Source organism: Trichoderma breve, chromosome 5, assembly GCF_028502605.1.
Source record: "Trichoderma breve strain T069 chromosome 5, whole genome shotgun sequence".
Lineage (NCBI taxonomy): Eukaryota > Fungi > Ascomycota > Sordariomycetes > Hypocreales > Hypocreaceae > Trichoderma > Trichoderma breve.
In genome coordinates this window covers 598,429-625,872 of record NC_079236.1, presented here as the reverse complement: position 1 = coordinate 625,872, position 27,444 = coordinate 598,429, and the positions used below count along the sequence as shown (strand labels likewise).

The following is a 27,444-nucleotide window of genomic DNA, read 5'->3' as shown; positions in this document are numbered from 1 at the left end:
CACGGAATGTATTTCATGTGTAAAGTATGTCTCCAAAATTACTTCTCCATCTCTTCTTGTAGTATAGAAGCATCATATCTCTAGGAGACCAGTTTTGTAGCCGGGAGGCAGGGCTCACAAGATGTTCAACATTGAAAGGAATAATGAAGCCAAGGAGTATTGGGCCATTCATGTCGGTAGCATATGCGATCTTTTCATCGGCGTAATTAGCGCTTAGCTCCGTCCGGAGTATTACTGCCCGGACATGCTACTTTGTATGCGCACCGCTCGATCTAGGCACGGGCATCTCCGTGCTAGTGAAGCCGCAAACGGGCCGTCCAAGCGACTGGCTTGCTACCGGGGCCGGGGATCGGCAAAGAACGTCACTTGCTTCTATGAGAGATTCTTCGCTGCCCCTCTTCGCCGTAGATCAAACTTATGAGTAGCCCTACATGAAACATGCAATACGGAATACAGAGCGGTAGGACCTCAAGATACAAGGCTTCTTAAATAACAATTGAGTCTCTTTACTCAATGCAGCTCTATTTAGCCGCATGCCTACCATTGTAGTTCTATGTTAGTTACGGTGTAAGGTATATCGTATTATATCGTAGTTACAAGTAGACAGACCCTGTACCAATACCATGGAATGGCGTTTATGCAGAAAGCCCCATTGAAAAGCACCACCACGGGCCGCATGCATGGCCTTGAGGTCTTTTGCGTGGTTTGACCAACTATGACGGAGACCATCGGTTTCCGAACTGGGAATTGGCCGATCCTTCTTCTTCTTTATTTGGACTTAGAAGCCACGGCGACGCCGGTAGACAGCCTCAACGCCAATATATCCGATATGCAAAGAATCTGGTGGTTACGAACCACTTCTCAACATATGGACTAAAGAAAAGAAGAAAAGGAAAAAAAAAAAAAGGGCAGAACGGGAAAATAAGAGGAAAGAAAAGAGAACAGAAAGCTTAAATAAGCTTGTCCACAGGAAAATAAACAGATGGTGAGCTTTCGAGTGAGAAGAAATGCGCGGCTCGTACTCCGTATTTACGAAACGCTTTCCCGGCCTCGGTGGCCGCTGTCAGTCTTAGGGAGGCGTGCTTATTCGTATAATCAATCAGTTGATACTGCGGGATACTGGAGACAAACCCCGTTATGGTTCGGTGTTTTGCTAGAGCCCGACTTGCGCTTCGTGGCCCTGTAATTACTGGGTCTTACGCTGACGTCTTGCATGTGCGTGATGCGGCCAGTTTCCGACCCGCCGTGGCGGGATCGATAAACACCGCCAGAGGTCTCATATTGGCTTAATTCGTCTTGGTAAAAGATATATATTGTTCATTTATGTTGTTAGGTCTACGACCATGTGGCTAGTTGGTGCCAAACCCTCGGAGGAACGGAAGGTGACAATATGTTAGATGTGCGAGACCAACACGAGTCCTCCCTAGAAGGGGAACCCTGTGGAAGAAATACGTGAGTCTTCGAATAGTTAACTTGCCTGATTCATGCGTGTATTGCCCAAACACGGCAGTCTGTGGGGTATTATTGACCTGTATCGTAAACACGGCATGCACGTTGTAGATCGCGGTTCAAGACAGCACATGGAGGAGCCCCCTTTTATGATAGACATGCAAGACGGCATCCGGTCGTACCTGTCGTTTACAGTGTCATGACGCCGCCGTAACATCCGAGTACTCTTCTCCCTGCCTGGTTACCTTTGTCTCTGACATCTCTTCTCTCTTCTGGAATATTCTTCAGGTTTGGCCAGCCCCATATCAACCCTGACGTGTAGGTGCACTTGTACGTGCATATCTGAGACACACCCTGGGAACCTGTTTGGGCTTTGCTTCCGGCTTTCTCCACAATAAGATGGATATATGATGGACAGAAAGTTTTTACATTCTGCTGGAGTATTGATTCTGCAGGAACAGTTTGGCCAAGTTCAATTGGGACCAAGTGGCCTGCCTGCAGACCCCTTGGATCCATGGCCTTGACCTCACACATAAGCACTTACAGGAACACCTTGTACTTCAAGAAGCCGGTGCCTGCATGACCGCAGAGAAATCCGACGGAGCGTACTCCATCCAAACGTTGCATTTGTTACCGAACCTGTCCTCAATCCACTCATGCATACTACTATGACATGTGGCCACTGCTCACACGCAGCTCACACCCTCATCCACCACTAATGCTTATGAAGCATATGCAAGGACATGGGAGAACAATGGGACTGAATCATTAAATCATATTCTCTTTTTTTTATTATTGGTTTACCTTTTAAATGCTGGCAGAAGATACAGCGCCGCCACCCAGAGGCACCACAGCTTCCACACCACCTCGTCCCACCACTGGCCCATATTCTTCAACGCCAGCACTGACATTGCACCCCCTATGCTTGTCGATGCTGCCCATCCCCATGAAGAAGCATTCCAGAAGAACGGACACGCTACCGACCAGAAACTAACCATGACTGCTAGTGATATTCGTGCCGCGGCCTCGCCGTACAGCAGGGGCACCGTCTGTCTCCCACGAGCCATATCCCCCTCAATGTCTGGCAGGTCCTGTGCGTGGACTGTTGTCATTATGATAGCTCCCGTCGCCATGATCCAAGCGAAACCTTCTGGCAGCAATTCTCCTCCAGAGAGCGAGGCTAATGCGCCCCAGCTGAAGCACATGAGACCACCTGCGTTCAGCGCATTTCGAATCCAGATGCCGCTATTGCTACCATCTAGGTCGTTGTACATCCAAACGAAGGCCATTAACGTGATGCTCGCTGTGTAGCCGCCAGACAAGATACTCAAGCCCATTGCGGCCAGAATGGCGACGAGGAGCCAGTCTCGTGCTTGCTCTGGAGAAATCCGACCCGAAGGCAACGGCCTCCATGGTTTGTTGATTGCGTCTTCCACAACAGACCCTCCAAGACGCTGGTTGGCGATATCTTCAACCAAGAGATTCACCCAAATCCACATGAGCATCAACGGCATGCGAGAAGCTATAGTCCATACATCTGGGAACTCGCCCTCTCCGAAGTGTGCCGTGGTCAGCTTTGTTGTCGATAATGCTGCTGTAATGGCGAATATGCTCTGTGGTACAATGACTGTTTTGAAATCGCTTTTGGTGAAAAGAAAAAGTGTCTTCAGATGATACAATAGAGATCGACTCTGTATCAGAGTTAGAAAATGTCAGCACCTAATCATATTCCCATAGTTTTAACGAGCATAAGAGTGGTATATGCTGACTGGGACCCAACTCTTACTTACAGACAGATTATGAGTTTGTTCTACATCAGCAATCTCAATGGCGATTGGGCCCGGAGTTGTGACTCCCTTTTCTAACAACGTGTAATTGTCCATGGCTTGCACAACGGGAGGGGAAATAGTTGAGGCTTGCCCAGCAAGATGAGTGAGGCATGGGATATACTTCTTTACCAAGACGAAGAAGTTGAACTACTAACAGGGGGAGCGGATCTGGCCGAGCTATATGTACATATTCTCATACCCGGCGCACGTTCACTCTATTGACCATTCTCTTCCAATTTAAACCAAGAGCATGAAAGAGGGCATTGCACCACTTCACTACATGGCCCCGACTTTTAAGGAGACCAGGATCCACGGTGCCTTTTTCATGATCATCTTTCCAGGTCTGTGCTGTGTGGTTTTTGTGGAGAGAGATGTGACAATGAATGACGATCCCGCGATTCCGTCTCACTCTAAGCTGTGATACACTAATATAGCTCTATTTCTACAGTAGGAGGAGCCGGAGACTTTCGATTGAAGTCATTCAACTCTCACAACAGAGTCTTTGAACAACTTCCAGCTCAGAAGCCAACATCACCACGCTTGGACAAACGGATAGCCCACACTCATTGTGTTGTGGGTCATCTTATTAACTTCAATTACTTGTACCCCCTCAATAGTGAAGCACACGCCCCGCCCCCCTGCTAATACCGATGCTTGTGCTTTCATTCTTAATGGTGTACGGAGTACGGAGTATGGTAGCACGAATGAGCAGGTAGCAAACACGATTCTGTTCGCTCCTCGGTCAGTATGCTGACCAATCTATGTATTCTCCAGACAGTTCTACCATATAAGCAAATTGACCGCCTCCAGATACTCTATTCCTGCAAATCATCAGATCCAACCCATGACCATCGCCTCTTCCTGTCATCACATGAGGCCGATACCTGAAGTTTCGATGACCCAGGCTGATATCAGGTGTCAATAATACGATTTACCGTAGTTTTCAGCAAAGAGCTCTATTTATCCTCCAGGAGTAGACATTGCCGCCAATGACCGCATCTCCTTCCGAAAACTCCGTTCAATCTCACTGAGAAACAGCCCCTAGCCATGGCCTTTCACATTATCCCTGCTTGCGCCTTCGCAAGCATCTGCCTAGGACTAGCCACATTGTCATATTTCCACTTGCAGCAACCTCGTAACCTTCTTTGGTATACACAAGCCGCAGCTATCATCTTCTTTGAATGGGTGCGTTGAATGCACTACTCAAATTTTCCGCGTTTTCAAGTCATTCAGATCAAGAACTATCCAAACACCGTTTCACATCGCGCTATTTTACTTTTCATTGAGCGCTAATGTGGTTGTTTGCCATAGTTCTTCTCGAATCTAGTCTACAAGCTCGCTTTTCATCCTCTCGCCAAATATCCAGGACCTTTGATCGCGTCGCTCACTGACTGGTACACTGTTTATTGGATCGCCGAGGGAGGCCGCCATCTCGAGCTTGATAAGCAGCACAAGAAATATGGTACGTTTCTTGTCATTGATACGCCATTTTGACTCGTCAACTTATGCTCAAAGGGAAATTCGTTCGATTTGGACCTAACCGACTATCAATCAACTCTGCAAGGGCGTCTCGAGATCTTCACGATGTCAATTCCAACACTTTCAAGGCTGATGCGTATGGCTCTTTCAAGCGCTTCTTCGGAGCAGAGATGTCTCTCACCACTGTGGACCACAAGGCGCATGCTTTCAGGCGCCGAGTCAATATGACTGCCATTACACCGGCTGCGGTTAAAGAATTCGAAGACCAAGTAACGCCACACCTTGATGAGTTTATCAGCATCATTGGCGAGGGAGCTGGGAGCAAATCACAAGGAGAGCATGGCTGGAGCCCAGGTAAAGACATGTCATACGCTGTCGCTTTCTGTATTGCCGATATCATGGGCTCTGTGACTTTTGGCCGAACATGGAATGTCCAAAGAGATCCAAAGTATCGACACTTTGTTAAAGATTTACCCAACGGTGTCGCTGGAATCCACTTGGTAAGTCAAATCAAAGCGGCGTTTCGGCGTTTCATTTACAGAGGAATAAATAACGGTAATGAGAGATCCACGATATTATTCAACTGGCTAACATTTTGCCCTCAAGGTGGGCCATATGCAATCCCTCTTTTTCTGCAATCTACACAAGGTATTGTTCAAAGAACTCATCGTTGGCGTGGGCAACTTGATGTCAGTCAGTCGATCTTTCGCCCTCTGGCGCCTGGAGCAATCATCTATGCCGTACAGAGATATTTGGCAAGCACTTCTCGCATCGCGCGATCCCAAGACTGGCAATACCTTCTCTACAGAAGAACTCATTTCTGAAGCGAGTCTTTTCATCATTGGTGGTACAGATGGCATGATCACGGCGACAACTTCGACCTTGTTTTATCTGACCCACAATCCCCGTACACTTAAACGTCTGACCCGCGAAATTCGTGAAGCTTTCCCCCTATCGCCTGAAGACGTAGGAAAGAAGGGATCCAACGTAAAGTGTCCTATACGATTTGCTTCTGCGGAACTTCAGAGGATTGCGTACTTGCCTGCCTGTATTGATGAGGCTATGCGCATGTCACCCCCCGTCCCAAGCATCTTGCCACGAGTCGTAGGCCCTGGGGGATTGACGGTTGACGGCGAATATTTCCCAGCGGGCGTGAACTTGGGAATACCGCACTATTCTATGCATCACAGCGAAGACAACTTTGCCGAGCCGTTAACCTATGCGCCTGAGCGCTGGTTGCCTGAGGAACGTATCAAAGGACTAAAAGACGGTTCTGTCCCAGTGTCAGGCAAGGAATCATCCAAAATGCGACCAGCAGTGGGACAATCTTATGGATTCACCCCATTTGGTGGCGGCCGTAGTAGCTGTATTGGAAAATACCTGGCTTACCAGGAGATGTCCATCGCTTTAGCTCGCCTCATCTGGCTGTTGGATATTCGCCTGGATCCCAGCAGCAACATGGGTGAAGGAATTGGAGATGCCCAGGAAGGCAGGGGATGCAAGACCGAGTTTCAGCTGTATGACCGGTTTGTCAGTTCACAGAAAGGACCAATGCTGCAATTCCGATATAGAGAGGAGTTGGCTGCATAATTGGAGTACTGTATTGGCCTGAGAGCAAGACACTTGTTGATGCGAAGACTAAAATAGGTGCTAGATGACTATGTCGTGTTTATTACGCATAAATAACCTTATATTTTGCCTGGAAGTGATCGAAGACCAAGGCAAAAAACCAGGAGATATAGAATGGAAGCACACCACCGTCATATTAATCACTCCGCTGAGGTATATCCTACCAAGTAGCTGGACTATACAGACTGATGGGGACTGGGTAAATGTACTTAAAAGAGGGATTGTGCATCGATCAATTAGAAAGTCGACAATTAATTAACTTGGCGTTGTCATCTGGAACAGAATGCTTGATGGGCCCTCGTTTGCGAAAGAAGCAGGGTACATGACTCCCAAAGTCTCCCGATTTCGTTGACCGACTGACTCGGTTGCCTGCCCGACCTGGCTAATCTACATTCTCTTTTAGGAGCAACCCAAATTAAAGTGCTGATTTCTTACCTCGTGTGATTGTTCTCTCTTCTTGACGAGGATACATAATTCTTTGAGACTGAAGAGGCTAGATATCGATCATCCCTTTGCTAAGTCGCAGCAGGTCCAGAAGGAAGTTTCTTTGACTCTCAGTACCTCTACAAGCGACAGGAGCCATTTCAATTGCCAGCATCCCATGATGAGCTCCATCAAGGCAGGGACACAAGTAAAGCACATCTATCTTCGCATTTTGCTCACGGGCCACACAATCTTACACCCTACCCCCTGGTCACTGAGATGCAACGCGCTGCTGATTGGTGTTGGGCACTAGCTCTTGCTTATAAGGGCAAGAGAGAGTAAATGAGCCCCAGAAATCGCAACATGGATGGTTGAGCGGCGATGACTCCATAGGGGACTTCCGGACTGTGGGAGATGGTAGCCGCGGCTCGAACACTGATCATCAGGGGGGGGGGGATGCTCTGCGTCACCATTTGCATAAATGTCACGTATCTACTGCCGAGAATATGGAAGAATATCCTCTTCAGATTGTCGATTTCAGGAGGCTTGTGTAGAATGGACGAGATTGAGCAACACTGGCTTATTACATGTACGAGTAGTTAAGCCATACTGCAAGGTAGTGCTAATTCGTTGGCTCGGAGAGGTTTGGACGCCGCATTTCGGAGAGCCTACGTGGAAATCCCGATAAAGTAAGATTACATGTAGATAGAAAGAATAAACTCGCCTGAACACGTGGAATAGAAACACAATCGATATAACGACAAATTATAGACCTTGAGGTATCTGTATCAAGTCATCACTCATATGTCTAAGAACAACTTGCCTTTCCATACTTGTGAACGCTATGACAGAAATGACTGTATGCCATATGCAGTATACTCAAGCGAGACCCGCACTCTAAACGATGTCATTGTGTTGTTGGATCTATTCTGCGGAAGGCAAGCTGAGAAATTACCGAACTAATGTAGATTGTCGGGATGTGTAAACAAGTATTAGACCATCCCAACTGCGTTTGTTTTATTCGGGTTTCGCGGAGTTGGTGATGTCTTCTGGGTGCTTAGGGACGATTTTTGTCGTGATTCGTTGTTAGGCGACAGGATCATTGCAACTCGCACAAGCTAAGGCTTTGTGTATATTCCGTGACAATAATAACTCATCGAAGCGAAACATTGGTTGGTTCTACGGCGGAACTAGAAGCAAACATGTCCTTTTAGTGCTCAGCATGTTGGAGATCCACCCATGACTCTTAGCCGTACAATGCCCTTCCGAAGTGTGTAAAGATTGTATGCCACCTCGGTTCGACGAAGATGGTCAAGCACAAAGACATTCTTAGACATAATTCTTTAAACTTGGTCTTTAACTCTTATGAGTATCTCTCTTAAAGCTAAAGATATAAATGTCATTGGGTTTCATCAAAAAGGGTTGTTATCACCCACTATTTTCGCATGTGAAAGCTGGACTGATCATACCATACTTAGGAATGCTCACACCAAGATGACCTCGGTAGGCTCAACTGCATCAAAAGTTTCCTGCACCTTCGGATTTGAGCCATCAAAATCACCAATCCTGCGAAATCGTTGCTCATCTTCCACCAGACGTAACACAAGGCCCGTCTGGACCTTAACCCCGGCGACTTTATCTTTGAAGAGAAGAAAGAAGACAAACTGTCCGTCGTATAGTTCAACTGGTTCAACCTCATCCAGGAAAATTGATGGAGGGGGTGGATTATCGGATTCCAGGAGTAGCTCCGCAGGGTGCATCTGGAATTCCCCAGATGGCAAGACTTGCCAAGTTGGGTTTCCGATGTAGTGCATGTGAACTCGCTTGGACAGCCTGTTACCTCTGTGCTTATAGTCTCCAGCAGCGAGCTTACCCCGGAGCCTCATCTCCCAGCTGGAGGCGCGAGACATGTCGATAAAAACATAATTGACTGACACGGAAAGCAATTGAACGAGGATTTGGTCATGTTGCCCGCTGTGCCCACACCTGGAGTATTCAACAGCGCCATCGATGGACATCCAAGACCAACTTGGCACTCTCAATGCTTTCTGTCTATTAGAAGGCTTCACTGCAACCCATAATAGCTCGAAAGGCAGGAATACCTTCCACAATCCAATCAGGTAATCTCCGAGATGTGGTCTTAAAAGCGAGATTATACCAGAAAAAGCAGCTGCTCGGTCCTCTGCTCTAGTGAAAGACATGCTGCAATATGCTTGGACGAGTCTCGCCCAGTAGGTAAATGGATGACTAGCTTTGAGCTTCTATCTGAGGCTGAGTTCTTCATGTAAAGAAAGGTGATTTATGTATTTGCTTACGTCTTCCAGAGGGATACCTGAGTCTTTGCCTAGTATTTCGAAGCCGAGCGTGTTTATATCAAGGTTAGCTGAATAGGCTTCCGGGAACTCAATCCAGCGAGGTGCCGCTGCAGAACTTGCATAATAGGGCAAGTTTGATGCGATCTTTTCCAGAGCCGAAGACGTAAGAATAGTACGCTGCCCACCGCTGCTAAAGCTTCGATATTTTGTTACGAGGTGGTAATCTTCTGAAATGGACGCTGGCATTCCATTCGGGAAAATCTCCGAAGCCCGGAGTTCGTCGCAGTGCCAATACAGCTGCTCACGGCAACAATGCAAAACCCGGGGTGCCAAAATAACTTCTTGTAATACCCAACCGCGAGTGTATAAGACATGATGTTTGAACACATCTGAATCATTGACCAGATACTCGCTCTGACCTGAAATCCCGTTGCAGGGCTCTGGCTGAATGGCACGATGATTTCTCATATAGAGACAGCCCTGTGAAGAATTTCTGCCATCGGTCGCGGCAATGTTACAGATAGAATTCTTATACACATTGCCCATTAGAGCCGCTTCTCGTAGCCAATCATCCCAATCGTCCTGTATGATGCATAAGGAGTCGATCCACAGATATGAACAACCTAAGTATTTTGCCAGTTGTGCAGCTTGTAGAAAGGTCTTTGGTAACTTCTTCGTGTCAATGTTTTGCTGAAACGCTGAAAGTGATGTTTTCACGAGTCGCAGTGGACTACCTCCACCCCAGCAATGACTCAAGGTCATGTATGGGACGGCTGGAAGCTGCTCTGTTGAACAATGAAGCCGCACTCGGATACTCTCCCCTTCGGACTGGAGAAACAAAAGTCTAGTAGGCTTGAATGCTACACCTGTAAGACTTTTATTGCGACAGTGGGCGTGGTTTGTTCTACAAACCTGTAGCCACTTAGAGACTTGGTTTAAAGAGGTGTATGATCCCGTGTTATTTGACAAGGATTGAGATGTAATGTCACTGGCTTCCAGTGAAGCCAGCTTGAAACTACATCTTGCTCTCGAATATTCTCCTCTCGGCTCCTCGGAAATGATGGTCAATCCGAGGATAGAGGCTTTCCATGACGTTACAGGCTTCCAAAACATGATATATCCGAGGAAATCACGTTTCAATCCTCTTCTTTGTTCCCAAACAGTAGAACAGACACGACAGCCAGCTTTAACCGATGCGGCGAGAGAGCCAGAAGTCCAATGATGAGCACCTTGAGAATCATGTCGCTCTTTCATGGCTTTTATTACAGTGCCACTGCAGAGTACACAAAATTGAATAGGGCGTTCGCAAGTCTTTAAAGAGCCTTCCGGGGAGAGATAACTATGTCGGTCCTGTCGCGCAAGAAAGAGAATCATGAACATTGTTGTGGACTGGGTTAGAGCAAAGTATCCTATTCTCGCAAAATGACCAAGAACAGGAGACAAAGTAGACGTAGACCTAGAGATAATGTAGAGCCACCCAATCCAGAGGCTCAGCAAGACGTAAAGGCAAGTTGACCAACCAGTGTTGTGTCGTAAGTTGGCGAGCTCGGTATTAGCCGTCCAATCCTGTTTCTCCCCGATAGTAAGCTGCACCAAAATGGTGATCAAGGCTGCCCCGTATAGAAATGCACAGTGATTCAGGAACTCATATTCGAAGACCCAAAATCCATATGCTGCAAATGCACCCCACCATGTGAGGTTGACGAGGCCGTTCATTATTTGTAGGAAAATTCGTCGGCCACGACCTCTTGTCCTAAATATCACAAGCCATAACATTTTGAAGACGGGAACGACAAGTCTAGATTTGTTGTCGTTGATGAAAGCCTTCCTCAGGGCTACTAATGCCGGTCGACTCGTTTTGGGACGGCAATACCATGCCCAAATATGCAGCTGTGATGCCACATATATGCATACTTGTCCAGAAATTATTCGCAAAGTATCTGTTCCGGGGATCATGGAATCCTTTCGCACCGGCGATGAATCGAAGAACCGCGACATAGTCTGAGAAGAACTGCAACATGGTGGCACGCGATAAGCTAAAGAGAGAAGAAGCAAAATTTGCACGAATGCATTTGGTGATTCATGGAGGAAAATGGAGCGCGAAGATGTTGATAGACGTTTTCGATGCCAAGATCAATAGTTTGAGCTGTAATTCAGCCTTATCGTGTAGCTGTGGCTGTGATAAAACGAGCTGAATGAGGGGTATTTGAGCAGTGCAGTTGAGGATTGGGAACTATGATAGTAAGGTATCATATTCGGATGTGATAGAGGGCAAATTTCAGATGAAAATGAACATTTATCATAAAAAGGCTAACACATATTGGCCTTCATCATATGGAGAGGTTGGACTTTTACGATAACGAAGCTTACGTGGGCCCTGCAGCGCTGGATGTCGCCGAATTTATGAAGGAGCACTTGTCCTAAATTTACGATGATATCATCACACAGAGCGTTGTCACAAAAATGAAATGCTTCTGTGGTTCATAGTAATGGTATTTTTTGTATTTGATACGTATTCGAGCAATCCGATAGAAAGCATCCTTCTACGTAACAATACGAGAGTTTCTAACTACAAGCAGGCAGAGTCTCTGGATGATATCATGTGTAGTAGCTTAAATCTTGAACGTATATCGGACGTGTTGATAAGTAATATACATACGTAATGGCGCAAGGAGTTGTGATGTCAGTAAATTATGCTGCCGTTGGAGAGACGGCAATATCCTCTTCATTTACTTAACAGCACAATATAAAGCACGAGCCCTTTGCATTTCGTATCTCAAAATAATTGAGCATATGCAGCATGGAGCAATGGCAGTGACATTAATTTCCTTGTCCAACTTTAGACATTGTACAGGATCATAGCTAGAGAAGATCCTCGTGTGAAAGGTGTTGCTTTGCCTACGACGATCGATCTACGACAATGTAGGTTGGGTTCGGATACACTATTTCTACATACGGTAAGCTACAGCTCAGAGCTCATAGGTTCTTAAAAATATGTCTATCTACCACCAACAAACCGTTTTATAACACTCGATAATTTAACTATATAAAGCTTTATGCCACCAATCACATCTCTCATTAGCTGTTGGATCAGGAATAATTACTGGGGAGTTCGGGACCAGATTAAGAACAGATTTGTTGGTCGCGTACGGAGGGATCGAGGCTCCAGTAATTTGTTCAGACGGCACACCATTGTTAACAAAACTGGCGATGGTTTGTTGAACGAATTTGGAAATAATAGGATCGACGTCGGGGAATGGACCATTGGGGAAAATATAGGGCTGGTCGCCACCATGAAGCGCTGGTGGGATCGAGAACTGGTATCCGAACGCCGCTGTGCCTTGTTGCATTGCACTTTTTAACATGGAGTTCTGGTTGCAGATGAAGATTGATTCAGCAATAATAAGTTCCGCTCGTTCAAGAGGAGCTTTATAGGGATAGGACCCATCATAAGTTGGTGAATATAGTGTATCGAAGACAAAGTCAAAGTTTCTTTTCGACATATGGGGGAAAATATTCCGAAGGTGCTGACGCAATAGCCTTTCGTCGTCAATGGCCCTTGGATCTATGAAGAAAATACCCTCATGGCTCATATAAGAAGATAAAATAGAGATGCCTTTTGAATAGGAACCCTGAAGGATCAGTTTCGTTGGCACACCAGGGACAAAATCGCCATCGACAGTTGGGCCAAAGATAAATGTGCCGTGTGGTGCCTCAGCGATCTGTTTAGCATTTGCTTCAATCAGGGTGGCCGAGTCCAGAGCTCGAGCCTCTTCGAGAGAGCTGACATTGAGAAGCGAGAGAAAGTCGTTGAAAGCGTCCTCCTGCAATTGGGTCCCTGGATTAGGAACAAAGGCCGATGACTGCGTGATAGCTTGGTGGAATAGTGCCGGCTTCAAGCCACCGTATGCCGTAATCTGGTGCATAACTGAACCACCACCCGCTGAAATACCCATGAGAGTGACGTTATCAGGGTCTCCGCCAAACTTGTGGATGTTCTCCTGCACCCATTCAAGAGCGAGTCTCTGGTCATGAAGACCTGCATTCGCTGTGCCGGTCTCTTGCAAGGTAGGGCCAGAGAGGAACCCGAAGGCTCCAAGGCGATAGTTCATGGCTACCCAGATAGCACCTTGGTTTTCACCTTGCTGGGTGGCCGCAATAAGCTCGTGTGGGCTCCCAAACATAGTCTTATCCCCAAGGGCATAGCCGCCTCCCTGAAGCGCATTAGAATAACTCACTTGCTAAATGAACAAGCTCGAGAGCGAACTTACATAAATCCACACCAAGACAGGAGCTCCCTTTGACTTGGATTGTTCATGAAAGACTGCTTTCGGAACTAGCACATCCAAAACGAGACAATCTTCAGTGACCCGAGGATCCATTGCTCGAGGCGGCGAATTGGCCAAAGTCTCCTCAGCTTGCGTATAGTTGAATGGGAGCCTGCCTGTTGCGTAAGCAGCGGCAAACAGGGATCCCATCCCATTCCATTTAGTATTGGCTTGAGGACAGATCTTTCCAATACTACCATCTTGGATCTCAGACTTCCGACCTCTAGGTGGAATGGGTGCTTTAAATCTCAGAGGACCTAAAGGAGGTTCCGCATATGGTATGTTGGTGAAGTTGTAAGTGTTGAATGTTTCCTGTGACTGATGTTTAATAAACAGGTCCCGCCTTGGTTAGAAAGGGGAGGTGCTCACATCCAAGGAAATGGCGCGGTGAATCTGGTAGCCTAGGTCCACTGTTGGGAGACTTGAATCATTGCCTAAGATACTGCTGGCAAGTGCCAAAGAACCGAGGAGGAATTCGACGGTTGTGCTCATGATTCAATATGTCAAGCGTAGAATTATCCTATGTATGATGGCTGATGGAAGAGCTCCTAAATAGAGTGATCAAGTGAGTATTTATATCTCTGTGTATCCCTCAATGGATATAAATCATCGAAAAGGCGGACTTTTAAGGAGTAGCAGTTGCAACTCCGCCATGTCCCGCTTTGCCGCACTTTACGGTGAAGAGTATAACTCCGAGTTTGGGCAAGATGTTCTTAGTCCAGTTGAATATGCCCCTTGCGAGGCCATGGCTTAGCTTTTGGTTCCCGAGTTCTCTAGCCGTTAATTCCATTTTTTTTTAATCAACTTGAAGGCGAAGACTCGTCGGTAAATGCAAATATTGCAGTCCCCTTTCTCTACAATTTGTATTCTAAGAACCCACCAGACAAGTCTCTCAGGTGATATGAAACCATGAAAAGATTCTAAATAACTATACATATATGCTACAATCTGGCCCTTATAATGATAATAATAAGTATATTGAAGAAACAAGGTGACATAAATGTTAAGTGAATAATGACATTGAGTGAATGTAGTATTAGCTACCCCACAAGAGCAACCTGGCAGCTCCTAATATACTCCGCAGGATGGGTAAAGAACATTTGAACTTTCAGTCAGCTGATAGAACACTTTTAGCGTGCGGCCGCACACTAGCTCAGGATATAACATTCCTCTCACAATATTATATCAACGTGACCATTCTCTTCCTGGAATATCCATCTACGACCGAGTTTCATGGCTGAAAGCTCAGTTGCGGCCGAAACGGCCGCTCGTGCTTGTGCTGCATGCCAGAAGAACAAGCGTCGCTGCGATAAGAGTATCCCGACCTGTTCTTTATGCAAAAGGTGAATCCATGCTTCACATAGTTTTAGTAATTGTTATTGACTGAATAGGTTTCGCCGTCATTGCGATTATTCGGGGCTAACAAATGGTACCGATGACTCGGCCAGTCTGCGCTCCAGAATCTCTGAACTGGAGCAGCAGGTTGCTCGGTTGTCAAACCAGACGCCATCGGTATTGTCAAGTTTCGACGATATAACGGCTGCGCCAATACTTCACGATGCTTCATCCAAGCTCTATTTGAAGTCTCTTTTCTTGGACTCAGGGCTCTCGGAATATTGCACAAAGTCTAATACTGTGGTTAATGTTTCCATTCCCCAAGAAGTGTCTACCGCCATTGGGGATCAATTAGCCGTTGATCATATAAAAACTCAATATTTTCGATTGATGAATACTTGGATGCCTATCTTGAACGAAGCCAAGTTAGACAGACTGATCAATCATCGGAGCCAGAATGGGCTAAGGCCGGATACTGCGCTGCTATTACTGTCCATGAAGCTGATTCTCGAAGTGCCAACAAACAACGATGCAGAACGCTCACCCCTTTACGTGATTGCAAAAAAGTTCTGCTATACACTGGACGGATTGTACACTTTGACGAAACTGCAAGCTGCTTTGATCATTGCGGTGTATGAATTGGGCCACGCTATATTTCCGGCGGCTTATACGTCTATCGGAATGTGTGCTAGTCATGGCATTACCCTCGGCTTGCATAATAAGCTGGCTCCGCAAATTCTACAAGCACCACGGAGCTGGGTGGATTGGGAGGAAAGACAAAGAGCATGGTGGTACGTTGTTATACTCGACAGGTCTGTAACCACGCTCTGTTTGGATGACTTTGGTCTTAACGTTGTGCTAGATATGTCGCAGCTGGAAGCGACCAGCGGTCATTATTCACGGAAGACCCAACTATTGACACGCCCATTCCCGTAGACGATGAAGCTTGGAAAAATGGGGTATGATCGTCAGCTCGTTGCAGACCAAGATACTCGACTAATGACGTGTCGGAGTAGGAAATCGTGCCTCCAGAAAGATTGTCTTTAGCATCTGCTACCAGCATGCAGGTCAGCCCATTTGCACGCGTGGCTCAAGCGTCACATTTATTAGGACGAGTGATCAAGCACTGCAATGATCAAACTAGTACGCCTGCATTTATGCTCGAGGACATGGAATTATTACACCAAACCACATCCTCAATTTTGTCTCTGTTAACTGAAAACTCTGCCGTCGCAGGAGCTTTCTATCTCGCACAGTCTCTTTGTTTGAGGTAACTATACCCTTTTATGTGCTTCGTGGAAACGAATCTTAACGATGTCAGTGCCCAGATGAAGCTCAGCGATCATCACAGTTGTGACTCGTTCAGCGAAAACATGCCAATTGATATAGAAACAGCGGCACTTCTTCGCGAATGCATGGATCGCTCTATTGCCAAGATGAAGGAGAACTGCTCTAGAGTCGTGTCCTTTGCCCAGGTGCTGATGAAACTAGCGCAAGACTCTCACTTGGTGTGCCTCTCCCCTCTAGTGTTACATTGTCTTTATCGTACATCCGTTGCTCTTTCGTGGATGGCCATGGAAACTAGCAATGAGCAATATCTCATTGGGAAAACCATTTGTGTAAACGCTCTTCAGATGATGAATACCAGATGGAAAGCTGCAGGTACGGTGTCTATCAATGGTAGCTTCATTGTTTCAAGTTTCAACTCTAACAGACGTGGTAGGAGCCTATCTCGAGCTTTTAAATGTAGCAGAGCGGGAAATGGGACAAGAGACTTTCTAAGAGAGCAAAGCAGTGCAGTTCATTCAACTCCGTAGGCTTCACAAAAACAGGGTACCATAGGCCGTATGATACCGATCCCCTATTCCTCAGCAACTCAGGCACATGTAATCTACCCTCTTCCTCGCGCTGTTCTTAAGCCACGCAGGATCATTTCCGACACCAGGGCTCTTGGCGGGTCCTGTATATCTGATATCATGTAGGCAGTACGAAGTAGCCGAGGCTGATGTTAACGGGGCCATGGCTATTGGCCCTTTGAAGCGTTTGGCTTTTGTTGCATCGCAATAAAGAAGGGCAAAGGCGGAATAGGGACATGTACCTCGGGTCATGTAAAAACTTGACTGGGTTAGCTGTAGCGGCCGCAGCTGTTGTAGTAGGACTCGGTTGACTACGGAGTAGTCTACGATCAATGACTAAAGTCATAGCTGTTCTGTGTATCGTACATAGGGGTTATGAAAGGTACCTACCTAGACAGTGTAGTATACAGGTACTGTGGGTACTGCGGGAATGTGCGGCCGGTCTTTTTGTTTTCCATTCCAAATGGCGAAGGTTTAGAACTCGACTCAGCTTAACCGCGGCGGCCGCAACGTCCGCAGTGGGGCTTGGTTCAGTGGGTGCATGAACTGATGGGTACAGTTTTGAGAAAGGTAAGCAATAATAAGAACAGCAAGTCGAGAAGTCAACGTATACATAAGTCAATGTGTCTGCTGTTTCTCAAATATACCATAAAATGCTCCAGTTTCATACAACAACAATCTTTCTTGTCTATATTGATTCGGCTTCAAAGACATCATGGCGTTCAATCCCGACACACTTCCGAGTCTCGCGGGAAAAGTTTACATCGTGACCGGAGGAAACACTGGCATGTAAGTCTGTTAACAATTCACAACGGTCAAGTGGTCACTTGGACCTTTACTTGACCGTTAGTCACCTCCATCTACGATGTATGGCTGCTAAATGATGTATGATCAGTGGCTATTTCACAGTGTTTCACTTGGCAAAGCATCATGCAAAAGTGTATATGGGAGCGCGAAATGAGGAGAAAGCCCGTTCTGCCATCGAAAGCATCAAAGAGGACATTCCTTACGCTGAGATTGAGTTCTTGCTCATGGATATGATGGATCTCGGCTCAGTGGTTGCAGCAGCAAAGAGCATTTTACAGAAAGAGTCGAGATTACATGGAGTTGTGAATAACGCAGGAATCATGGCTGTGCCCCAGCAAATATCAAAGGATGGTTACGAATCTCAATGGCAGGTATGGCTAATACGCCCTCTCTGGCTGCAGACGAAAAGCTGAACTGATCTTTTTCCCAAAAGACCAACTACATGTCCCACTGGCTGTTGACGAAGCACCTTTTACCGCTCCTACTGTCAACCGCGGCATTTTGCGAAGAAGGGACGGTTCGGGTGACAAATGTTTCCTCAGTCGGCCACAAATACTACACGCCATCTACCGGTATTGATTTTGGAGATATTAATCAGGTTAAAGGTGGTTCTTGGTCTCGCTATGGGCAATCCAAGCTGGCGAATATCCTACACAGCAAGGAGCTACTTCGTCGGTATGGGCCTGGAGGAACCGAACTTTCCACCGGCAACACCCCAATTTGGACAGCAAGTGTTCACCCTGGTAATTATGACACGTAAGCTCTTTACAATCCCCCAGCTGTTGTTCGTGATTCACTGTTTAACTTGTCGCAGGCAACTAAACAAGAATGCAAAAGGGCTCGCAACTGCAGCAGCGGTCTTATCGCCGATCTTGAAGTGCCTTAGAGTAACCCCTTCAGTTGATGTCGGGTCTTACAATTCTCTTTACACTATTGCGAGCCCTGAATTTTCCATTCAACTAAATGGTAAATACTTTGTCCCAGTTGCAAAAGTTGAGCAGCCCAGCAAGTTTGCAGAGGATCCCGAATTGGCAACCAAATTGTGGGAGTGGACGGACAAAGAGATGCAAGCTAAAGGCTTCATATAACTGAGCCATCCGGGACGAACCGCTGCCTATGGGCTAATACAGCTGCTTTTAGTAGCTGCTCAAAGATTTGAGCACCAAAGAACCCACCAGCCACTGTTCGAAAGACCTCTTCGAGCAACATTCCGTCGAGATTGGCAAGGATTATGGCAGCATATTATCGAGAGTCGACTCGTGTTGGTGGATAACTCAGGACGCGACACGCAAGTCGTTACGATCTTATAATTATTATATTCTCCTAGTGTGTCGATGTAATTGTAAAGTTAGTTTGAGGGTAGAGAGTGAACAGAAAGAGAATATACTTGACAGAGACAGAAAATGAGGACATTACTTTTTCCTCTTCACCAGGAAAATCTAAAAATGGTTAATTGACCTGGCTGATCCTTTGATGTAGGACAATGAATAGAGTGCGCTACATGATGCCATATTACATGGAGGTTTCCAGGTTCGCCACATTGGCCTATGACTTCGACAACACCAGTCAGGCAGTTTTGGTACACGAGTAGCGTCGTGTGCTCTTGGATAAAAACGATAGGGAATCACATAGTCCAAAAAAGCCGTTCGGGTGATTGGATAGTCCTTCTTCAGCGCACTCCCCCTGTGTAGTTGAGCTCTGTAAGCTTGGCAGGTTATATCTATAAAGTCGATCGTACTGAGAAATGCAAAAGCCATATCACGGATATCCGTATCTTTCAAGGTGCGTGGCACGATGGATCGTAATGACCTACATCTGGGGTTGAAGAATAAGCAGAGTCACACGGGCCTGTGAATGTGCTGTACTTAACCTCCGAATGGGTATATACCGATATAATCTCTGCTTTCAGAATTTTGCTGCACATACCACGAAACGGGCAGAAGTAAGATTACCAATCCCTCCTATGTGGTATTACGTGCAGGATCTTGTACAGGCACTGCCGTATACTCGCCCTTCGGTCCACAGGGTTTGCTGCGCTTCCAGCGGAATTATCGAATTTCGGTAATGGCAACAAGGCGCTGAACAGAAGCACTTGCTGAGGCAAGGGAGGCTTGAAATGCTGAAAACTGGTGAACCTATGGAGGGTCAGCAGGCTACCAGCTATGGAGAGGTTCGTATTTTCGTCGGGGGGCGTCCTTTGCCGATTTTTTTCAATGGTGAAAATCTTCATGCAATGATAAGGCTCTTCCTAGAGCGACTTTGTGAATTTTGTCACGCGTTTCCCTTCGAATTTACTTTGAGGGGCAAAAAAGCAGACATCCGGATCTGTGTGTTTTCGGGATCTCGATTGCATCCCGAAATTCCAGAGGCTTTACAGTAGATGATGTATGTCGGTTAATCTTTCTTGCTCTCTTCATCTCAATCATATTGATTGATGCAGATGTTGTCAATCCAGAACACAGCCATTCGACAAGTTTGTTGATGATGGAGAGCGCTTAGTAACAAATTCCCTGTCAACCCCCCGAAGACCGAGCAATTACCGCAGTGCTATTGTAAGCTAATGTGTTCTAGCATGCATCAAAGACGGCAGAGCCGTGCCCAGGTTGGGTGGGGGAACTCTAAACAATGCCATCCAGGGCTAGAATACGAGTACCGCGCCCAATGAGTCAACTATTGGCCGCTACCCCAAAGATGGCAATTACCTCCAAAATAACGGAACCTACGGGGAGATGAAAGGGTTCCATAGAAATTGAGTTTGCTTGGAGCTGTGTCGCTGATCTGTGTGCTTTTGGAATGTAGCTGAATCTGCGGAGTAGCACTGAACTTGGATCTCGTAAAATTGGGTCACTGCTGTGATTGCTTGATGAACACGCACTGAAGTAAAGAAAGAAATCAGCCTTCAATTCTAGCACTTGCAGCTCCTGAACCTTGTCATTGAGTTTATGCAATTTTCAAAAAGGCCAAGCTGTAGCAAGGGGGTACCAAAGAAATGAAGCGCAACATATGAAGACATGCGTTGTGTTAGATCAATTGGCGGGACCGTAGACCAGAGCGAATGATCAATGAGAATTCTTAATCGTGTACCTATTTTCTGAAGCTGTACGGTGCTTGTCTCAAGTCTCCATATAATTCTTCTTCATAAACTGGTTGCCTGCTTTTCAGCTATCTGCGAACCTTAGCGAGAGGTGGCGGGTTCCAGGTCAAGGGTAGTTCAACCACTTTTGCCCCCCATATATCTGACATGCAACTAATCATCCAGCCTATTCCTTTTTCAAAGAATGCCTTATTCCACCCTCAAACATCAGCGCCTGGTCTTGCAAATAATGACGTTATTTCCTTTACAATACTTTTCTATGTCGGTAAATGGTTGAACCGCACAAAGCTGTGGGAGATTGTACTATATAGCTTCGATTATCTCGATCCAAATAACGGGTTGTTCTTCACTCTCGGATACTACCTAGTAAAGAGCATACTTCTGCATTACTTCATCAACTACAGAGAAATCGTCTTTCTCAATATCGACATTATGGCTAGCACTGTTGGCAAGGTAAGATTTCCCATTGTGTCTCCAAATACCATCAAAACCTCAACCTACGTCAGTGGATGAGGAGCATCACCCCTCCCGAATCTGGCAACGTTTCAGTGTAACACCTATATTTATCTCACAGAAACATGGCTAACATACGTATTTAGACTATCACCTGCAAGGTAATTGCGTCTACAACCTGTTTTGAGATCATTTTGGCCTCACTCGGAGCTTGTTTTGCTGATCTGTAGCAGGCTGCTGTTGCGTGGGCTGCCGGAGAGCCATTTTCTATTGAGGATATCGAGGTTGCCCCCCCTAAAGCCCACGAGGTTCGCATCCAGATCCTTAACACCGGTGTCTGCCACACAGGTGAGTTTTTCATCATTATTGGTCGAATTGGTTCCTTGACTCATGTTTCTTGATGTGAATTTGATTTAAATTGGCTGACATTGGTGACCACAACACAGATGCCTATACTCTTTCCGGCAAGGATCCCGAGGGAGATTTCCCTGTTATCCTTGGCCACGAGGGTGCAGGTATCGTTGAATCGGTTGGTGAAGGCGTGACTAATGTCAAGCCTGGTGACCGAGTGATCGCTCTCTAGTAGGTTGCTCTTTTGAACTTGACGGGCGTGAATATTTACTGATTACTACAAGTACTCCGGAGTGCGGCGAGTGCAAATTCTGCAAGTCTGGGAAGACCAATTTGTGCCAAAAGATTCGCGCTACACAAGGAAAGGGTTTGATGCCCGACGGCACCACTCGCTTCAGGGCACGCGGTAAGGATATTTTGCACTATATGGGTACCTCGACCTTCACACAGTATACCGTTGTTGCCGACATCTCAGTTGTGGCTGTTAATCCCAAGGCACCCACCGACCGTGCATGCTTGTTGGGCTGTGGAATTACTACAGGCTATGGCGCTGCAACTGTTACTGCCAAGGTTGAGGAGGGATCCAACATCGCTGTTTTCGGTGCTGGATGCATTGGCTTGTCCGTCATTGAGGGTGCAGTTAAGAACAAGGCCGGCAAAATCATCGTTGTCGACGTGAACGACGATAAGGAGGCCTGGGCTCGCAAGTTTGGTGCCACTGACTTTGTCAACCCCACAAAGTTGGGTGGACAGACCATCCAGGAGAAGTTGGTCGAGATGACAGACGGTGGATGTGACTACACTTTCGACTGCACGGGAAATGTCGGCGTTATGCGGGCTGCCCTCGAAGCTTGCCACAAGGGCTGGGGTCAGAGCATTATCATTGGTGTGGCCGCAGCCGGCCAGGAAATTTCTACCAGGCGTAAGTTTACTCCCGCATTTGTTGGCTACTTGGGCCGCTTCTAACCTGATACATAGCGTTCCAGCTGGTGACGGGACGCGTCTGGAGAGGCTGCGCGTTTGGTGGCATCAAGGGTCGCTCTCAGCTTCCAAACCTCGTTGAGGACTACCTCCAAGGCTACCTCAAGGTTGACGATTACATTACCCACCGCGAATCATTGGCTACCATCAACACAGCCTTCCAACACATGAAGAGTGGTGACTGTATCCGCTGTGTTTTGGACATGGAGGCCTAAGATTAGTGGAGGATGAGGCAGGGCTTGGTTACGTGTAATAGTATTCACCCTTGATAGTGGCAATGAAAAAAAGAAAAACAATTACCTACCAACGCACTTTGTGGATGAAAACTCACCCTACCATGATCTTCAAATGGCTCTAGGCAATATGTGAGACGTATTTGATAATGACTGTGATGAATCATAAACCAAAGACAGTAGTACCCTTACGACATATGCACTGGATGATGAGGGATTTTGTCTGAGAATAAAAACTTGGCAATCTACTCCGCTTGGTAGCCTAACATCTCATTCTTGTGAAGTATTTATTCCCTCTCCAGCTACCTGCATGAGAATGAAGGCGCAGATTATGGCGCGGGTATTGATCTAATCAGTTGAATTCCTACATAGCGTCTTTCCGGAAGCAAATTAGTCTAAACGAGAGTTTCTTGGAGCAGTGATGGTCTGTGTGAAAAGTGACCTAGCATTGAAACTCATCCATCAGGGGCTAGTGCCCCTTACACAAAAGTGGCCAACTTGGTGTTCACGACACATTTTACAGCTTTCAGGTCAGATTTCGGGCGAGATAGACGATCATATACTACTTTACTTACTCTGACTCGCATTGTTAAAAAGCATTGGTAGACAAGACGACCAAGATCTTGCATTTGCCTATCCCTGTCGCCGGTGGACTACAGCTTAGGCAGACCGCTGTAAACCTGACCGGCTTAGGCAAGGTCTTCTTACCACCACACCCAGGCTTCAAATGATAAGTGATAAAAAGATACTTCGGTAGAGTTCAGTACGATTCATTCCCTCTATTAGTGAGGTGGAGACTATGAGATCTCTTTCAGCTCTACACGACCATCGAAATCCTGTCGCGTCTTCACGCGGCTGATAGACTAGTTGCACCACCCGCGTGATCTCAGCTTGATCCAAAATAATGCAGTCAGTGGAAGCGAGGGAATTACTGAAGCGGTGAAACAGCCAAGTTCCAAGTTTCAACTGCCGGTTGAAAGCGGCTGACACCCATATGTAGGTAGTTAAATTAGCTCCGGTTCCGCCGACACTGGGTCTTTTCAAATGCCATGATTTGGCGATATGGTGTTGAGGCGTGTATTATTGGACAGTGCTTCAACATAAAAGATAATGGTGACGTGAGAGGAAGGTTCGAGCAGCTGAACGGAACGAATATGACACTCTGTCGCCACTTCAGAGGGCCTCTAGAGCACAGAAGACAGGGACCAGGATTCAAAACCGTGACAAACTAATCGAAAACTATACAAAGAATGCGGAGTTAGCATTAGGTAGGTGTGGGCTTGGCTTTCACAAGTGAAAGTCAGTTGGTGATAATCGAAATTTGGGAGCCTAGCTACGTCGCTTGGAGAGACGTGGGTCACAAACCGAGGCTCGTGTGGTCATGTACATGACACAAGCACTCGAAGATACTCATAGAGCAAGTTCTTATTGGAGAGATTCTCATATCGCTCATATTTCTTCCATGAAATGCGCGTGGGACTTTTGGTTCTGCAGGGAGGGGGGGTGTAACTGGAACGACGCAGCCTGTTCTGGTATCACGGCCGTTGGCGCTAGGACTCGAGGGAGGGTTAAGTACCCAGTCAGCCATGACGAAGATAATCTAGTTATGTACCTCCTCGTATCAGAAGTGAGAAGGTATTTGAAAAATTGTGACATGGGCTGAAATATCTGGAGCAAGTAGATGTCCTGGCCTTCTCCTGGGGAGACATAGTACATCGACCATTTTTAAAGAAGGTTTGAAAGATATCGCCATTGGAATTCGCTTTCAAGCCTCAATTATACAGGATTAGTGTGTTGATCTAGACTTTTGCGATTGCCACTGAAGCTGCATGCAACTGTATCCAACTCAGGGGTTGCTCTATCGAACACGGCATCAGTGGCAAGCGACTTACACCCCGCAAACGCTCTAATTTCTCTACGAGTCATATCTCTTGTGTAGAATCAACTTAGATCAGGAATGTACTGCGGACCTTCTTATTTCACGGGATTGTTCGCCACCGTGCGGCTCATCTGGGCTGTTCAGGTCGTTCACGGGCTTCGAAATCACATCGGCTACTTTATTAGCCGACTGAAAACACTGAATATGTGGCTGTAAAATTTTTTTTCATTCTTTGGCTGAGGTCTAAATGCATTGCTGTGTGCTTCAAAGCGAGACAAAAAGAAAATTGTGAGGTCTTTATGGCGCGTTGTTCTGGAGGCTCAGGCGCGTGATCATCGTGATCATGGGTCATTTCAGCCCATTCAAATCTGAACGTCCAATTACACCAAAAAGAATATCTCGCCACCAAATTTGTAGTAGAATCTCACTATATCTTTAACTAAAATATTTTCACTTAATTCATTAGGAGCGTGAATGATACAATATGCGAAGTTGAAGACGGTGGGCCAGCTAGCTACCTACGCTTTTGAAAGAAGCTGGGTAAAGTCATATCCCTGAGCCTGTTCAACCACGAAGAGATTTTTTCATTCATTACATAACCTCGTCCAAACAAAAAGGACTGGCTTAGACGTAAGATACCCCCTTCGGCTATCCAGCCTCGAGACCCCTGAGACAATTGAAATTGCATCTTACCGTCACATGTTTGAGCGTGCTCTAATACCTCATTGTTTCTATACAAAGAAGCATGCTTTATTTTACATAATTTTCAAACGATTGTAGAACTGTAGAGCTACGTTCTTGACTTCATTATAGAGAGCTAAATAATACAATCAAAGGAGACCCAGAGCCTTGGCGGCATGCTGGACGTGATCGCCAGCGAATGTGGAGATGAAGAAGTATGAATGGTCATAGCCCTGTAACCATTAGCATCATTTCGAGTCTACCGTTTCACAATAGGTCTTACTTCTCGGTAATTGACTTGGAGGTCGCTTGCACCAATCTCCTCTGCGACCTTCGCAAAGTTTTCAGGGAGCAGTTGGCCCTGTTTGTAGAAGTTATCTTCAGTGCCCTACGAAATTACAATTAATTAGCTTATCACTTTATGACAATGCCATCATCAATTGATACTTACAACATCAATGAGGGCATTTAGAGGACCCTTCCAACTCCGAAGCAGCTCCGAAGCATCGTGTTTCTTCCATTCCTCTTTGTTATCACCTAGGTAGCCAGAGAAAGCTTTCTGGCCCCAGGGACAGTTGACAGGGTTGGCAATAGGCGCAAAAGCGCTGACACTCTTGTACTTGCCGGGATTCTTAAGGTACAGGGTTAAAGCGCCATGGCCGCCCATGGAGTGGCCAGCAATGGAGACTCGCGACGAGTCGAGCTCCTTAAAAGCACCAAACAGTAGGTCTGGTAGCTCCTTGGTGAGATACGACTCCATCTTGTAATTTTTGTTCCATGGTTCAGCAGTAGCATCGATATAGAAGCTTGCTGCGCTACCAAAGTCCCACGATTCGTGCTCGCCGGGGAGATCAAGGCCGCGGGGGGAAGTATCAGGGTAGAGGAGGGCGAGGCCGAGGGAAGAGGCATAGGAGTGGAGGAAGCCCTTTTCAGTGACGTTGTCGGGTGAACATGTCAGGCCAGAGAGGTAGATGAGAAGAGGAGCGGGCTTAGAAGCGGCAGCGGAGGGAGGGAGATAAAGCGTTAGATTCATGGGTGTGCCTGTGACGGCGGACTGGTGAGTTAGCTTTAGGAATCGACCGCCAAAGCTGTTGATAGTTGCGTTGGTTGTGAAAGTAGAAGCCATGGTGATACTGTTGACGTGGTAGAATGCTAGTCGGGCTTGTTAGATGGCTGAGATTTAAGGATATGAAGGTACGTGGGCCATATATGAATTAAAAGTACCTATATATACACGAAGGAAGAGGCGCAACAGCTATGTATCTTTCTGTCAGTGAATAGGTAGTTACAACATCCAATAGATTTTACTAGAACTAATTACCAGTGATCTTCGTCTTATCCAACTAGTCTATGAAATATACATGGTACGCTGACATTGTCCTCTGCTCTAATTACGTCTAGACGAAATTGCCAGAATTGCGTGCTATCGTACTTACATGTAGTTATGCCCCGAAGGCTAATAATGATTGCAATTGTAGCAACTGCTGTACTGGAGCCAGGGTACCCTATAGTGAGCCCCGTTTATTAATTATTTATGGCTACTATCATACTGGCACGGATATATCCTTTACGTCCGGCGGCGCAACTTGCACGTTTCGGCTGTTCGGGGTTCTTAGTAAGCAAGCGAATTCCGGAAGCCGAATCAACAAGGGATCTATACCAGCGGAAGAGTTTCCGAGAACTCTATAACGGAATAGATCCCCGAGAAAGTCATAACATCGGAAGAGTTTCCGAAAAATTTCCTCGTAAGCCCTGTTTCTTGGCGTTACTCGGGTAAAAGAACATGCGTGATGTCGAGAAATTATTCTCTGATGGAGTAGAGTAAGATTATCCAAGAGCTGCAATTGACTCAAGAAACTAGATTCATGGCGATAATTGCACAGCCTGCTCGGCATTTGGAGTCACTAGTTGACAGCTTCTAACGCGAACTAAGACTAGCCTTAGTCTATTATAGGAGATCTGATATCCACTGACGAAGCGGCTGTGAAAAAAAAGTTTCGCTGGATGTCACAATTTACTACACGGGACAAGGTAGTAAACTGACATGAGCTGAGCATTATGGCACGCTGCATTGAACTTTCCGAATAAACGGAGATTAGACTTTGGCCTGTTAACTCCCCAAAATCTTGACGGAGCGGTTAAACTTTCTATCGATTGTTTGAAGTCTTTGGGAGCACATCATTCGTTAGACTCATCTCCTCGTAGAAAATTTGACTTATAAAGAGATCTATGTAGCCAGTGAAGAGCTTAAGGACTTCAGAAACAGAAACACATCAATCATACCAAGTAACTTACTTACAATCATACAATCCCGTCTTCATC

At 46.3% G+C, this 27,444-nt stretch overlaps 7 protein-coding genes across 7 annotated transcripts; 3 read left to right on the top strand and 4 right to left on the bottom strand.

Annotated features, from left to right (window-relative positions):
• Positions 1-2,256: 2,256 nt before the first annotated feature.
• On the bottom strand, positions 2,257-3,332 carry T069G_07895 (ubiA prenyltransferase family domain-containing protein; the record flags this gene model as incomplete). The annotated part of the gene is made up of 4 exons (XM_056175105.1): positions 2,257-2,368; positions 2,434-3,023; positions 3,072-3,140; positions 3,240-3,332. The coding sequence occupies 4 exons, from the start codon at positions 3,330-3,332 to the stop codon at positions 2,257-2,259; spliced, it is 864 nt and encodes a 287-aa protein (XP_056026054.1).
• Positions 3,333-4,325: 993 nt separating this feature from the next.
• Positions 4,326-6,347, top strand: T069G_07894 (cytochrome p450 domain-containing protein; the record flags this gene model as incomplete). Its single annotated transcript, XM_056175104.1, has 6 exons — positions 4,326-4,463; positions 4,590-4,740; positions 4,794-5,257; positions 5,364-5,744; positions 5,784-6,006; positions 6,046-6,347. The coding sequence occupies 6 exons, from the start codon at positions 4,326-4,328 to the stop codon at positions 6,345-6,347; spliced, it is 1,659 nt and encodes a 552-aa protein (XP_056026053.1).
• A 1,946-nt stretch (positions 6,348-8,293) lies between these two features.
• On the bottom strand, positions 8,294-8,719 carry T069G_07893 (uncharacterized protein; the record flags this gene model as incomplete). The annotated part of the gene is made up of 1 exon (XM_056175103.1): positions 8,294-8,719. One exon carries the CDS (start codon positions 8,717-8,719, stop codon positions 8,294-8,296), a length of 426 nt encoding a protein of 141 aa, XP_056026052.1.
• Positions 8,720-12,162: 3,443 nt separating this feature from the next.
• T069G_07892 (carboxylesterase family domain-containing protein) lies at positions 12,163-13,944 on the bottom strand (the record flags this gene model as incomplete). Its single annotated transcript, XM_056175102.1, has 4 exons — positions 12,163-13,338; positions 13,396-13,568; positions 13,650-13,764; positions 13,822-13,944. The coding sequence occupies 4 exons, from the start codon at positions 13,942-13,944 to the stop codon at positions 12,163-12,165; spliced, it is 1,587 nt and encodes a 528-aa protein (XP_056026051.1).
• Positions 13,945-17,358: 3,414 nt separating this feature from the next.
• Positions 17,359-18,538, top strand: T069G_07891 (short chain dehydrogenase domain-containing protein; the record flags this gene model as incomplete). Its single annotated transcript, XM_056175101.1, has 4 exons — positions 17,359-17,432; positions 17,539-17,821; positions 17,884-18,206; positions 18,265-18,538. 4 exons carry the CDS (start codon positions 17,359-17,361, stop codon positions 18,536-18,538), a joined length of 954 nt encoding a protein of 317 aa, XP_056026050.1.
• Positions 18,539-20,691: 2,153 nt separating this feature from the next.
• Positions 20,692-22,544, top strand: T069G_07890 (alcohol dehydrogenase groES-like domain-containing protein; the record flags this gene model as incomplete). The annotated part of the gene is made up of 6 exons (XM_056175100.1): positions 20,692-20,997; positions 21,144-21,158; positions 21,231-21,345; positions 21,444-21,579; positions 21,633-22,270; positions 22,327-22,544. The coding sequence occupies 6 exons, from the start codon at positions 20,692-20,694 to the stop codon at positions 22,542-22,544; spliced, it is 1,428 nt and encodes a 475-aa protein (XP_056026049.1).
• Positions 22,545-25,271: 2,727 nt separating this feature from the next.
• Positions 25,272-26,248, bottom strand: T069G_07889 (putative esterase domain-containing protein; the record flags this gene model as incomplete). Its single annotated transcript, XM_056175099.1, has 3 exons — positions 25,272-25,355; positions 25,406-25,510; positions 25,574-26,248. The coding sequence occupies 3 exons, from the start codon at positions 26,246-26,248 to the stop codon at positions 25,272-25,274; spliced, it is 864 nt and encodes a 287-aa protein (XP_056026048.1).
• Between the last annotated feature and the right edge of the window lie 1,196 nt (positions 26,249-27,444).